The sequence below is a fragment of the Eubalaena glacialis genome, chromosome 9 (genome assembly GCF_028564815.1).
Source record: "Eubalaena glacialis isolate mEubGla1 chromosome 9, mEubGla1.1.hap2.+ XY, whole genome shotgun sequence".
Lineage (NCBI taxonomy): Eukaryota > Metazoa > Chordata > Mammalia > Artiodactyla > Balaenidae > Eubalaena > Eubalaena glacialis.
Genome location: NC_083724.1, coordinates 18592811 through 18608230, shown reverse-complemented (window position 1 = coordinate 18608230; position 15420 = coordinate 18592811). Strand labels below are relative to the sequence as shown.

The following is a 15420-nucleotide window of genomic DNA, read 5'->3' as shown; positions in this document are numbered from 1 at the left end:
ATAAAACTATTAATTAAATATACTTAAAGGATAATTACTCTTCTAGGAAAATAACAATGAATTATGAAACTTATGTATATGAGTAAAATGTATGACAATATAGCATAAAGACTTGGAGGAAAGAAATAAAAGTATACTATATAAGGTTCTTTTACTGCATATGAAGTGTTATAATGGCACTTGAGGGCACACTGTGATATGTTAAATATGAATATATAAACCCTAAAGTAATCACTAAACAAAAGAGAGTTATAATAAATCAACAAAAGAAATAAAATGGAATAATTAATACTCTCAATCTAAAAGAAGATAGAAAAAGAGAAGAAAGGAAAGAAAAGTGGAACAATAGAAAACAAATAGCACAATGATAAACTTAAACCTAACCACAACAATATCATATTAAACATAAATGGTCTAAACACCCCAATGTAAAGATAACAATGTCAGATTGGATTAGGAAAAAAAAAAAAAGAGGAAAAAGAAAAGAATAAAGACCTAAATGCATGCTGTCTACAAGAAACCCATTTTAAATATAAAGGCACAAGTAATATAAGAGTAAAAAAATAAAAAATGGTAAATCATTCTAACACTAATTAGAAGAAAGCTGAGCAAGTTATATTAATATCAGAAAAAAGTAGATTTTGGAGCAAAAAATGTAACATGGATACAGACAACCATTTCACAATGATAAAGGGATTGATTCATCAAGAGGATATAAAAATTATAAATGTTTATTCATTTAATAACAGAGCTTCAAAATGCATAAAGTAAAAACTGATAGAACTATAAGGAGAAACAGATATATCCACAATCATCATCAGAGGTTTCAGTACCATTCTTTCAAGTATTGATACAACAAGAAGACAGAAAATCAGAAAGGATTTAGAAGACTTGAACAACACAATCAACCAATTTGATCTACCTAGCATTCATAGAAAAACTCATCCATAAATAGAAGAAAATACATGATTTTAAACTGGACACTGAAAACAATGATAGACCATATCCTGTGCCATAAAACCAGTCTTAATAAATTTAAAGTGATCCAGCAACCCCACTCCTGGGCATATATCCAGAGAAAATCATAATTCAAGAAGATACATGCACCTCAATGTTCATTGCAGCACTGTTTACAATAGCCAAGACATGGAAGCAACCTAAATGTCCATCGACTGAGGAATGGATAAAGAAGATGTGGTACGTATATACAATGGAATATTACTCAGCCATTAAAAAGAATGAAATAATGCATTTGCAGCAACATGAATGGACCTGGAGATTATCATACTAAGTGAAGTAAGTCAGACAGAGGAAGACAAATATCATATGATATCACTTATATGTGGAATCTAAAAAAAAAATTATACAAATGAACTTATTTACAAAACAGAAACAGATTCACAGAGTTAGAGAACAAACTTATGGTTATGGGGGAAGGGTCAGGGGGAGGGATAGATTAGGAGTTTGGAATTGACATATACACACTGCTATATTTAAAATAGATAATAGGCCCTACTGTACAGCACAGGGAACCCTGCTCAATATTCTGTAATAACCTAAATGGAAAAAGAACTTGAAAATATGTATAACTGAATCACTTTGCTGTACACCTGAAACTAACACAACTTTGTTAATCAACTATACTCCAATATAAAATAAAAATTAAAAAAAATAAAATGATTAAAGTCATAAAAAGTGTATACTCTGATATAGTGGAATCAAATTAAAATTCAATGACAGAAAGTTATCTGAAAAATCCCCCAATATTTGCAAATCAAGTAACATGCATCTAAAGAATCCATGGGTCAAAGAAGAAAACAAAAGGGAAATTAAAAGGTATTTTGAACTGAATGAAAATGAAAACACAATTTATCAAAAATCTGTGGTAAGCCAGTAAAGCAGTAATTAGGGAAAATACTTGTCTTACAAGAAAAATCTCAAATCAACAACTTCAGCTACCACAGTAAAAATCTAGAAAAAAGAGGAACAAACTAAATCTAAAATAAGCCAAAGAAAAGAAATAACAAAGGTCAGAGTAGAAATCAATGAAATGGAAAACAATAGCAAAAATAGGTGAAATCAAAGCTGATTCTTTGAGAAGATAAATAAATTACACAACCTTCTTTCCAGATTGATCAGAAAAAAAAGAGAGAGATGACAGAAATTACCGATATCAAGAATGAGAATATCACTATAAATTCCATAAATATTAAAAAAATAATAACAGAATATCACAATTTTTTGCCAGTAAATTTTATAACTTACACAAAATGGATAAATTCTTTGAAATACACAAGGTACCAAAATCACTTAAGAAGAAATTCATAACCTGAATAGCCCTATATCTATCAGAGAATTAAGTTAGTAATTAAAACTTTCTTACAAGAAAAGCTCCAAGCCCAGATTATTTCACTTGTGAATTCTACCAAACAATTTTTTTAAAATACATTACTAATTCTACCCAAACTCTTTCAGAAAACTAAAAAGGAGAAAATATTTTGCAATTTATTTTGAGAGGCCAGAATTATCCTGACAGCAAAACAGACACAAGCATTACCAGAAAACTACTGATCAAAATACCTGACAAATAAGGATGCAAAAATCTAAACAAAATTTTGACACAATAAATCCAACAATATATAAAAAAAGATAGTGCATCATGACCATGTGGGATTAATTTATTCCAGGAATACAAGGTTTTTTTTTTTTTAATCCTTTGAAAACGCATCAATATAATTTACCGTATTAACAAACTAAGAAACATAAACTATGATCGTTTCAATGGACACAGAGAATTCAACATTCATAATAAATAAAGATACAAGCACTGTGCTGGGAGTAGGACAGACTGGCTGTGGAACTTTGGAAAGGTCACAGACCTCTCTGGGATTCACTACTTGATATATAAAAACGCGCCTGGTAATCGTTCAGAGACTAATGTTAGCAACATGGCGGCATAAGAATTTTCAGCACTTGTCTCTCCCCCACCCCCCAACGCCCCCATCACCCCTCTAACAACCTCCATCAAAAAATCAATTTGAACCAATCCGAGTAATGGCATTGTGGGGACAATTTGAACCGAAAAATCAATTTGAACAGCTGTCCGTGCACAGAAATACTTCACAAGAACTAAGGTTTCTAGGTGAGGGATCATTGCACCTGGGTGAAGCACAAAAATAAGAAAAGATGCTTCGAGGAGGTTAGGAAAGATAGATTCACATTACTCTTACAACCTCTCCCCCAAGCCTGAGCAGCCCAGTGCAGAGAGAGAAACCACCGTCTCTGTGGAAGGAAAGAGAAAAGTGAGACCAACTTCACTTTGCACTCCAGAGCCAGCTCTCATGGCTGTAGGTGGCTCCCAGAAGACCTCTGTGTGAATCCAGGACTCTGGCTCATCCCAGCAACTGCTGTCTCCAGGGGCCCCAGCAGCTTCCATGGCACCAGGCTCCCAGTGGACTCCCACGAACCCAGGTCTCCAAGCCACCCTGGCACCTGCCAGCTCCGAAGGCCCCCAGGTGATCTACCCTTGAACCCGGGTTTCTGGCTGGGCCCAGCACTAGGCCAACTACCACCAGCTCAGGCTTTTGACCCACCCTGGAACCAGGCTGGCTCCCAGGCTCCTGACACTCCAGCACTCCAGGCCGGCCCTCATGGCCCAGCCTCAAGGCCAGCTCCCACAGACCCAGGCTCCCTGCCTGCCCTAAGCCAGACCAGCCCTGCAGACCCACCTCCAGGATGTCACAGCCTCCTGTATACTCTTTAAGTATATTTAAAGCACTCCTTAAGATCCACTTTCCACATCTTCTCCTGCATGTCTGAATAATTTCCAAATCCTCTTCCCCAGCATGAAAGACAACTATCTCAGTACATCTCACTAGAAAAGGCAATTCCTTGAATTTCTTTATCTCAGTCCCAGAGATAATATATTTACAGATCAAGGTCTTCAAAAATGTAACCTGTAGGCCTTCCCAAGTAGAAACGGTCAAATCCTTTTTTGAATTAACTAACACTTTAGTATATGACTTTGTGGATCCAACTTAGAGAATCAGAAATTCTCAGTACAATTTGCTACCTTCCCCTGCAGAAAACCATACCAAAGAGCACACAGGTGTGGGAACTAGGTAACAAACACCAAACAGTGAAACTTCCCAATGCCTTCCCAGTTCAGAGGACACCAGGTCTCCAAAGGTATTTAGAAAATCCCAGTTTCCCTCCTCTGTCACACCATCTCAACGAAAGAGGAAGTCTTCAACTTTCTACTTACCTGTGTAGAGTTCCGTATCTGTGTATTCATCCACTTTCTTGTGCTGCAGAATATAATCAGAGACCTTGGTCCCAATAGCTGGCTGAACATCTACCCACTCCAAGGAGACCACGGTGCTGGAGGGCTCTACTGCTGGGGAAAGCCGCAGCCTAGGGGGGTGACAGGGAAGGTTGTTTGTTTGCCAGCCAGTACTGTCTGGGCCCCAAGAGTTTGCACAGGTCAAGATTAAAAGCACAGGATTCAGTCTGGCTTCAACCCACCACCATACCCCTTGTGTAGACTTAGGCAATTAATTACACCTCTTTCAGCCTCCGTTTCCTTGTTCATAATGGGGATAAGAAAGAGCCACCTTTTGGATCAATGTGGAATCCAGTAAATTAATCCAAGTACACAGTATGTGCTCACAGCAAGTTGATTAGCTTTCCATTTGTTTAAACTATATTCTCAATGATGCTTCACTGTCAATTAAACTGGCAGTGCCTTCAAACACAGTCATCTGCCAACCTCTCTGCCATTCTCTTCAATCCCCCAGTATATCAGTCAACGCTTTAATATCCTTAAATCAATACTCCCTCACAGAGGGCAGGGATCCTGGGGAATCCTTTTACAAAGCAAGAAATAACGGAATGTTTGAAGGTGAGAACTGGGAGGGTCCTTTGAGAGAGGGAGGTGCAATCCCCTCATTTCATAGAAGGTGAAAGCAAAGCCCAGAAAAGGGGATGATCTGCACAAAGTCACACAGCAAGTTGGGGACAGAACCATGATGGTGACTTTGCTTGTCCCCAGCCCAGATGCCTTCTCTCTTTCCACTATACCCACTAACTCTGCAATGACTATCTTACAATGGATCCTCAGTATTGGCTCCTGCCCAGATCTCTTCTTTTCCTCACACCACTCTCCCTCTTAATCACACTGCCCCCATCAAGATGACCTTCCTTTACTTCCTCAAGTGGTGAGTTTCCTGAGTCAGGGCTTTCCCACGGGCTCTGTCTTTTTCCTGAAACATGTCTGTTGCCATTTGCTGCCTGGAAAACTCTGACTCTAATTCAGGTCTTCTCAGAGAGGCTTCCCAGACTATCTCCCTCTCCTCCAACTAAAGCATCCCCTCTTTGTTCTGTCCATTAGCACATCTTTGTTTTTCTTTCATATTTTTATTATTTAAATGTTTAAACGGTATCATGCTTTCCTGTTTTTGCTTTGACATCTGTCCCCCTCACTAAACGGTCAGTTCCCTAAGTGCACAGACTGTGCCTGTCTTGCTCATTAATGAATTCCCCAATGTCTGACACATAGCAGGTGTTCAAAACTTATTTGTTGAATGAATGAATAATATAAAGTTTCTTAGAAAAGGTCCTACACTTTCTTTATCTCAGTAGTCCCAGTGGTCAACACAGGAACTGGCAAAGCAGTAGTTAGTGCCCAGTAAACCTTTGCCGAATGGATGAGTGAAGAAAGTAATGATGGCTGGCTTGGCGCTATTAAAATAGCACACGCTGCAGTGTAAGTGTCTACCCCCGAGCCACGATTCCATTCTGCCAAAGCTCCCTGCTTTCTCAAAGAAGGAAGTAGGCCCCCAGAGACTTCAGGCATCTGGTGAAGCACCTTAGGAACAGAAGCAAGCCATGGCCTACACTGGCAGGACAAGAGTATGAGTCCATGGAAAGGGGCAGCCAGAGGAAGAGGGGCCATACATACGTACACCGGCTGCGGGAGAGGGCTGCAGTTGGGGAGCCCACTGGCATCCAAGGCGCTGAGGTCACACCTGCACCAGTCATCGATCACGTCCCCTTTCCCTGAGCACCAGTAGGAGCTCATCAGTGCACTCTTGAAGGCCTGGAATAAAGGAGGACAAAAGAGATGATTACGACAATGGTGGAGAGATGGAGAGTGAAGGTCCCAGTGGCCATGACAGTCACTGACCCAAGCTTCAGAGGAGCTCTCCTGGGCACAGGACACCATCGCTTGCATAAAGCCCCAGCATTCTACCACCGGGTTCTTCTGTTTTGAGCCATTCTCCACCCAATAGCCAGAATGATCACTGAGACAGGATAGTAAGAGCATCCATTGAGAACCTCCCCTGGGCCTGACACTCTACGTATATTAACTTATTTCATCTTCAGTACCTCACATGATAGCTGTAATAAAAATGATCATTATTTCCCATTCTACAAACTGGAAAATTGGGGCACATAGAAGGTAAGTAATTTGTCTGAGGTTCATAGCTAGTAAGTGATGGAACTGAGATCTGATCCAAGACAGTCTGGCTCCAGACCCTGCCCTCCTTAACACCTGGCCACACTGCTTCTTGTAGAAATCTGACCACCTCAGCACCACCCTGCTTCAAAACCTTCAGAGGTTCCCCATAGCCCTCAGGATAAAGTCTAAACTACTTGCTCTAGCTCCTGACCACCTTCTTAGTCTCATCTCTCACCACTCCTCTGATTTTCCTTTGCATGCTACCATCTACCCTCATGCAACCATTAACATTTCCACCAACAGTGAATTCCTGCTTATGAAAAGTGTGCTCTAAATAAGGAGACAGCAAAGTGTTTCTGCAAAGGACCAGACAGTAAATATTTTTGACTTTATGGCCAGGCAGTCTCTGCCACAATAACTTAACTCTGCCTTTGTAGCATGAAAGCGACACAGATTATACTTTAAATAAACGGGCATGCTTGTGTTCCAATAAAACTTTATTTACAAAGACAGCCGACAGGCTAGACTTGTTCTGAGGTACACTGTTTGCTGACCCTTGCTCTAAATGATGATTGATTGATTGATTGATTATTATTATTTTGGCTGTGTTGGGTCTTCATTGCTGCTGCGCGGGCTTTCTCTAGTTGCGGTGAGCGGGGGCTACTCTTTGTTGTGGTGCACGGTCTTCTCATTGCAGTGGCTTCTCTTGTTGCGGAGCACAGGCTCTAGGCGCGTGGGCTTCAGAAGTTGCGGAGCGTGGGCTCAGTAGTTGTGGTGCACGGACTCTGTAGCGCAGGCTCAGTAGTTGTGGTGCATGGGGTTAGTTGCTCCACGGCATATGGGATCTTCCCGGACCAGGGCTCAAACCCGTGTCCCCTGCATTGGCAGGCGGATTCTTAACCACTGTGCCACCAGGGAAGTCCCCTGATGTTCTATTTAATTGCAATGTGCTTCATTGTCTCTCTCTTTCTCTCTCTCTCTTTTTTTTTTTTTTTTTTTTTTTAATACATCCTGTCCTCTCTACTGGAATACTCAACCCCACCCCTACCTTGGAATCCACTTCACTCTTTTGGTCTCAGATGAAACCTTCTTTTCTAAGGGAACCCTACCTTGACTTTCTTAAGCCTGGAATCAGGCTCCTCTTCTGGACACCACAACACACTAGACCACACCTAACCATCACATTCCCTTGCCTGTCTCACCCAACAGACTCTGATCCCACCAAGGGCACAGGCCATGCCTTGTTCACATGAGTGTTCCCATGGGACTGAGAACACTTATTCAGTCAATATTTACTGAATAAATGAACGGACACTGAAAAACTGATCATGAGGCTGAGGTTCAGATGTGCTTTATGCTTTCGTCACTCCATTTACACTGACATTTCAAGGCACTGGGGATTCAAAATGTTTGACAGCTGTTTTTCAAACTTGGGGATTCCAGAGAATGTTGATCTCTTACTCCTTTGCCAGGTAACAGACTACCTGCTTGCTTTCTTTTTTCTTTTAATTATTATTATTATTTTTTATTTTCTGTGTACTTTTCAAACTAAAGCTTCACAAAACCTACTACCAAGGACACTTGATTACCCAGGTGACACTTTTTCCATCTTGCATTGCTTTTTCGTTTTCTATTTATTTATTTATTTATTTATTTTTGGCTGCACTGGGTCTTTGTTGCTGCATGCGGGCTTTCTCTAGTTGTGGCGAGCGGGGGTTACTCTTCCTTGCGGTGCGCGGGCTTCTCATTTTGGTGGCTTCTCTTGTTGCAGAGTACGAGCTCTAGGCACGTAGGCTTCAGTAGTTGTAGCACACAGGTTCAGTAGTTGTGACTCGCGGGCTCTAGAGCACAGGCTCAGTAGTTGTGGTGCACAGGCTTAGCTGCTCTACAGCATGTGGGATCTCCCCAGACCAGGGCTCGAACCTGTGTCCCCTGCATTGGCAGGCGGATTCTTAACCACTGCGCCACCAGGGAAGCCCTCCACCTTGCATTGTTGAAAAGACTCAAGTACAGCATGCTTGTGTAAAGTGGGTCTGGGGTCTGCCTCCTTAGCCAGAATACAGATCTAGAAGGAGAACGTGTGTATCAAGGACACTACTGTGTAAGCCTCCAACACATTCCTCTCAGTGCCTCTGGTGAGAAGGCTCCGATTATTCCTGCCATATGTCCTTACTCATATCCTCTCCAAGGGGTGAACAAATGTTCTAATTTCTCCTGAATTAAGAATAGTGACCCAAAGAAATAAAAAAGAATTATAAGAGCTAATGTTCATGAAGCACCTAATTACACAGTGGAAGGTACTTTAAGGGCATTAAAGTGTAATTCTCACAATAGTCCTGAGAAACAGATACTGTGATCTTCATTTACAGGTGAGAACTAGGAACCAGAACAGTGAAGAAATATTCCCAAGATCACACAGCAAGCAAATGATGGAAGCAGAATCCCAGCCCAGATCTCTGTGACTCCCAAGCATAGGTCTTTTCTATTTAACCACTCAGGACAGTGGGGCTGACTCCAAGTAGGATTGCCAGGTTCAGTAAATAAAAATACAGGATGCCCAGTTACATTCACATTCCAAATAAACAACTTTTTTTAGTATAAATATATCCCATTCAGTGTTTGCATATAAATTATGTGGGCCAGAGTCTGGCACACAATAATAGCACTGTTCTTACAACAAGTTAGAACCTATGTTAGGAACAACATAGGTTCTCCTACTGGCACCAGAGGGGGCACTCTCATGAGGGCAGAAACCAGATGGGATGGGTCATGCTGACTGACAGACTTTCTTCTCCCTCCATTTGCCGGTTCCCTCTGATTTAAATTAACATGTACAACTGCTCGTGGTTAAAGATTCTGTAACATCTCCAGCTAGAGCTAAGGGCTTAATTATCATAATGGTGAAATCCAGGGTCATGGGTGAAAGTGACACAGATGGTAAGAGACTGCCTTGGACTCCAGCAAGGGGAGGAGAGAGAACATCCTGTTTTGTGTACGTGTTTTGTTTTTGCGTGTGTGCGTGTGCACACGTGTGTGTGTGTGTGTGGTTTTTGTAATCAATAGTCACTGGAGCTTGTGAAAAACAAAACAGGAAATCTCTCTGGACTTTGTGAGTTTCACCATCCAAGCAGCTCTTGGGAAGAAACATTGCCTGTGAGTCTCCACATCCACTGGCTCTTTCCCAAACCCTGAGGAACAGAACGGGGACTGCAGCAGTGGCCAGGCAAACCGTGGATAGAGCTCAAACACACCCTGACAAAAGGCCTACATCAAACAGGGAGCCCTCGCAAGGCAGCAGAAGCCAGCATGCATCAGCCCAGGTTCACTCTTTTCTTACATCTCCAGTCCTTGCGACACTCCATCCCGAATCCAAATAGATCCCAAGGGAGGAACAGCATAGAATGTTCCAGCTTCCAGGGACTCCATAAATCATCTAAGTGAATCTGTTTTACAGATGCACATACAGTGGCCCAGAAACGCTAGTTGGCTGGCCCAAGGTGATAGAGCAACTTTGGGGTGAAATGACTCGATTCCTCCATTTAATCCTCAAAATTACCCTTTGAGATGGGTGTCCTATTCCCATTCACAGACACATGGCGGAGTAGGATTTGAACTGAAGTTCGTCTGAATTCTGGCACCCTGGACTTTCCCAGGTCGCACAGGAACTCTAAATGCCAAGATTTCATCCAAAACATCCTTTTCAGCTGTTCTGCTTGTATCACGTGCTTATGTGTTGTTTGTTGTGTGCATGTGTGTGTGCCTGTGTGTGTTCTCAGAGGAAAATGAAACCTTACACTAGAGGCATTGTTGACTCCTAGCTTTTGAAAAAGTGAAGGCACTTAAGAAACAAATCCTGTACTTAATACAGGGCTAAGGGCTACATTTGCATGGTCATTGGTTTTCATGACAATGAAGGTTTGCATTTCCATTACTAGTGAATGCTTCCAACTTCTGGCTAATTAGCTAGCAAACCAAGCCCCTCAGGATAAGAAAACAGCCACAAAAAATGTTAAGCAATCAAAATAAACTAGGATTTATTCTTGACTCTACTGTTACTTCCCTAATTGAACTTTGCATAAGTTATTTGTCTAGTTAAGCCTCAATTTGTCCATCTGTAAAATGAGGACACAGAAGTTTTATTTTGGAGGGTTTAATTAACTGAACTTCCTCCTCCATACTACATGCCATCTAGATGCTGAGAAAGACGATGGACAAGACCCAGTCACTAACTTCAAAGGACTCACAGTCTAGTGATGAAGACGCACACAATTACAATTAATATGGTTCAAATGCTGTGAAGTCACATGCAGGAGGTTATGGGAATACAAAGGAAGAGGACTTTCCAGCTCTAAAAATTTTGACAATGTCTTGGGAATCTTAAACTTCAAGTTAACACTCCGTATCTGATTAAGATAGATTCTTGGGACCATCTATACAGAATGCCACTAAGCCTACGAATTAAATTCCGTACTCTATACTTACAATGACTATTTTTTACACTGAAAAATTATACTCAGGGGCTGACATCAAGTCTGCTATTTTTGATACTGAGATGGTTCTGCTTTGTATAACCAAAAAGATGCCCTGAAGTCCTCACTCAAAGCTTCATGAATCTGTTATCTTCAGTACTAATAAGCTTGGTCAGGTGGTGCTCAACCCATACCAATTGAGGAGATGAAAGGCCCTCTGGAGAAAGAAACAGATTACCTTTTTACCACCAGGCTTCCTTGCAGTACCTAACACAGTATCTAGCAGATAACATAAGTCAGCCAATATTTGTTAAATTGAATTAAAAATTCACATGGAATGCTGAATGAAATGAACCAAGTTTATAAATGATATCATAAAGCCAGGAAAATGTGTGTGTGTGATGCTCTCCTTCCTCAAGATTACTTGTATCTCCCACGTCAGTGAAGGGCACTCCCATCAATTTGGTGCCTCCAGACAGAAACTGAGGGTTACCCTGGGCTCCTCCCTCTACCTCATAACAGCTTTCAAACCAACTTCTCTCCCCCGGCCCCATGGCTGTCTCCTGGGTGCAGGTTAGTAATGCCTCTTCTCTAGGCAATTGTCATAGCCCCGGACTGGCCTTCCAGCTCCAGTCTTTTCCAGCACATCCTCTCCCAGCTTTCTAAAACGTCACTGCCTATTCCACCCCCTTGCTTGCACCCCTTCAAATACTCCACCACCTTCTGGTTGAAGCCTCTACTTCTTAATCTGATTTCAAAGTCCTCTGTTGTTCAGCCTGTGGCTTTTCTCCCATCTTCTCCTTACTGTTCCTACTCTGTGCTCTAGCACATGCCATCTTATAGGAGTGCACTGCTTCATACCAAGCCTTTGCTCATGCTGTGCCTTTGTCTAAAATGCCCTTTCCCCACTTATGTTTCCTTGCTGAAATCCAGGAAACTTTTTGTCCACCAGGACCCTGTCACTTGAGAGGTTCTGTCTCTCTCCTCTCGTTCAATTTCTGCACATGTCACAGTCCCTTGCAATTTGCTTGTTTATGTGTACTTCTTGCTTATCAGACTGGGAACTCCTCCAGGCCAAGGTAATATATTTGATTCATCTCTCTCTCCCCAGCTCCAACCAAAAGAGTCAACACATTGTAGGGTCCCCAAAATATGTGTTAAATTCCATAGATATATGTAATAGGATGCTCGCCCAAAGAATAAACTTGCATACTTGCTGGGGTGTTTTTCCAGCAAAAGAGATGACAGAAGTGCAATTGGTCACCTTAAAAAGACTAAATTCCTTGATGTCATTGAAAAGGGGTCAGGGTGGTGTACGGAAGTAGAATCCCTTTTGGAGGCATTTGGGATTACTGCTTGGAGGAGAGTAGGTTGATAGTTCTTTGCCCAGGAAGCACTTGGGTCTAAAATAACATGTTCCTATGTTCCTAGAGAGAGATGGGAGGAAGGGAAGTGGGTGACATTCTAGTTTTGTAGGAAGACTAATTCCTGAGCCCATGCTGACCACGTTTGATTGGTCAGGAGGGACTAGGATTGATGAACATAGAAGGGTTGAAGAGGACATCATAGCAGTGCTTGTGCAGAGGCAGAAATAGTGGTTTATAGCCTGGCCTGGACCTCTCGGATAGGACCTACCTGAGCCACCTGCCATTCAGTCATCAGCACACCCCCTAGAGTGGCTATAGGAGATGCCAATCACTCATTGCCCTGGTAGTTATAGGAGTTGGAGACCAGGGGCTGGAGCCCCATTCTTTGGGGAAAAAATAAGTAATGCTGGTTTGTCCTGACAGTGAGGAGATTAACTGGTCATCTCGTTACAAATCAATGACTGCATACTTAAGCAGCATGTGTGAGAACATTTGGGAAGAGAAGTGGGTAATGTTAGTTGACTTAAGACTTCTTATTCCCAAACAGAGCAGGAAGGCAGGTGTGGTGACTTTAAAACATGACCCTAAATATCTTTGACATTTCCCTCACCATGAGGCGGGATCCAGGTTCTCTCCGCTTGAGTCTGGGCTCTGCAATTGCTTGACCAAAATAAGTACAGCTGCTTCAATTTCTGGGCTCAGGCCTTAAGAAACTGGCAGCTTCCACATCATGTCTCTTGGAATGCTCGCTCTTAGAGCCCAACCACCATGCTGTGAGGAAGCCCAGACCACATGGAAAGGCCACATGTAGGTATTCCAGGCAACAGACCTAGCTGAGGACCCAGCCAACAGCCAAGGTCATCTGCCAGATGGGTGAGCCATAGACACCTGCTGACTGCAGCCACATGAGGGAAGCAAGTCAGAAGTGCCCAGCTCAGCCCAGTCAACCCCCAGAACCATTAAAGACAATAATAAAATGGTCATTGTTTTAAGCCACCAATTTTGGGGATTGCGTAGGAATGAATAACTGGAACAGCAGGTAATTCACTTCTGAATAATCCTGAAAGATTACTTAGAAGAGGTAGCAACTAGGGAGCAGCTGATCAAAGGGAAGTAGACACCTTAAATTACATACTTATCCCAGGAGTTAGAGGGCTCTGAAGTGCATACACACATACTCAGTGCCCCAGATCCCTGGCATTTCAGACCTGAAAGAGTCCTGAAAGGTGAAACTGGCCTTCACAACTTTGCACAGACTAAGGGGCCCAAAAGGAAAAGCGACCTGTCCAAGTTTACACCACAAGAATCTGGCAGAAAATAAACTAAGTTTTTCATATCAATTAACATTCACTATACAAGGCTGCTTACCTTTGGAACTGGCTTCAAGCCACTAATTTGTTATGCTTTTAGATAGGAAACAAACATAATAGCAACATTTACTGAAAATGTCATAAGCATTTTAATACACATTATCTCATTCAATCCTGTCAATAGCCTTATGAAGCAGATTCTGCTATTACCATCCCCATTTTACAGGTGAGGAAACTGAGGTCTGAAGGGTGAAACAACCTATTCAAAGTCACCCAGCTAAAAAGTGGTAGAACAAGGATTTGAACTCAAGTCATTTGATCCTACCATCATGAACAATATTCTCACTAACTAGAGGATATTAGTAACAGCACTTAACACTTATTGAGTGCTTACTACAAGCCAAGCACTGTTCTAAACACTTTATATGTATTCCTTCTCACAACAACCCTAAGTACTTTAGACATATTAACTCATTTAATTCTCCCAACAACCTGTGAGGTAGGCATGATTATTTATTATGTTCCATTTTACATTTATGCCCAAGATCCTAGGGCTAGTGAGTGGCACAGCCAGGATTTCAACCCAGGGAGTCTGGCTCTAGAGCCTGTGCTCTGAAATGCAAAGCCTCCAAACACACAATCCATTTTTTAAAAAAATGTTATTTATGTCCCTGATTCCCCCCACCTTTAGCATATATTGAGATTTTCCACTGTACCTATGGGAATGGGCCAATGAAAATGCTATAGGTAACTGCCATTTACATTTAAGTCAAACGTGAGCAATGTTATATAGTTCAATGTAATAGAAGCCTCAGGAGTGAATAAAGTCTCACATGAAGAGGCTACAGAGCTCAGACACAAGAATCCCAGGGAACTCTTAACATTTTCTGCCTAACTTGCTGTGTGACCTCAGTAAGTCATTTACCCTCTCTGGGCCTTGTTATCACCTGTATTTTCTTCAACTTGGACATACATTCCACAGCATTGCTGGTTCTAATCACTTTCTGATTTGTGTTCTGGAATTTGCTTTTTCTCAAAGCTGTCCACAATTTTCCCACCCCCTTTAAAACTTCTCATCCCAGATATACTGCCTGGGATCCTTAAAAATTCATGCCAGTAGGCAAAACCATGGGGACAGTAAAAGGATCAGTGGTTGGCAGGGGTTGGGGGAAGGGAAGGATGAATAGGGGGAGTGCAGAGGATTTTAGGGCAGTTAACCTATTCTGTATGATACTATCACGGTAGATACACATCATTATACATTTGTCAAAACTCATAGAGTGCACACCAAGAGTGGACTTTCATGTAAACTTTGGACTTTGGGTGATAATGATGTGTCAGTGTCAGTTCATTGATTGTAACAAATGCATTACTGTGGTGTGGGAGGATGATGATGGGGAGGACTCTGTGGGGGGTGGGGCGGGGAGTGTATGGGGACTCTTTGCACTTTACACTGGGATTTTGCTGGGAACCTAAAACTTCTCTTAAAAATAAAGCCTATTTTTAAAACTCCTGCCAGAACACTCTATGATATAAATCACAGCAAGATCCTTTTTGACCCACCTCATAGAGAAATGGAAATAAAAACAAATATAAACAAATGGGACCTAATGAAACTTAAAAGCTTTTGCACAGCAAAGGAAACCATAAACAAGACCAAAAGACAACCCTCAGAATGGCAGAAAATATTTGCCTATGAAGCAACTGACAAAGGATTAATCTCCAAAATTTACAAGCAGCTCATGCAGCTCAATACCAAAAAACCAAACAACCCAATCCAAAAATGGGCAGAAGACCTAAATAGACATTTCTCC

General features: G+C 41.8%; 1 protein-coding gene across 5 annotated transcripts in view; it reads right to left on the bottom strand.

Annotated features, from left to right (window-relative positions):
* Positions 1-15420, bottom strand: part of ASTN2 (astrotactin 2) — a 909948-nt gene that overhangs the window by 150904 nt on the left and 743624 nt on the right. For all 5 annotated transcript variants that reach the window (XM_061200030.1, XM_061200026.1, XM_061200028.1 and 2 more), the window contains exons 18-19: positions 5964-6097; positions 4265-4413 (exon numbers count right to left, since the gene is read on the bottom strand). In XM_061200030.1, coding sequence (XP_061056013.1) covers positions 4265-4413; positions 5964-6097 — 283 coding nt within the window. The remainder of the gene's footprint in view (positions 1-4264; positions 4414-5963; positions 6098-15420) is intronic.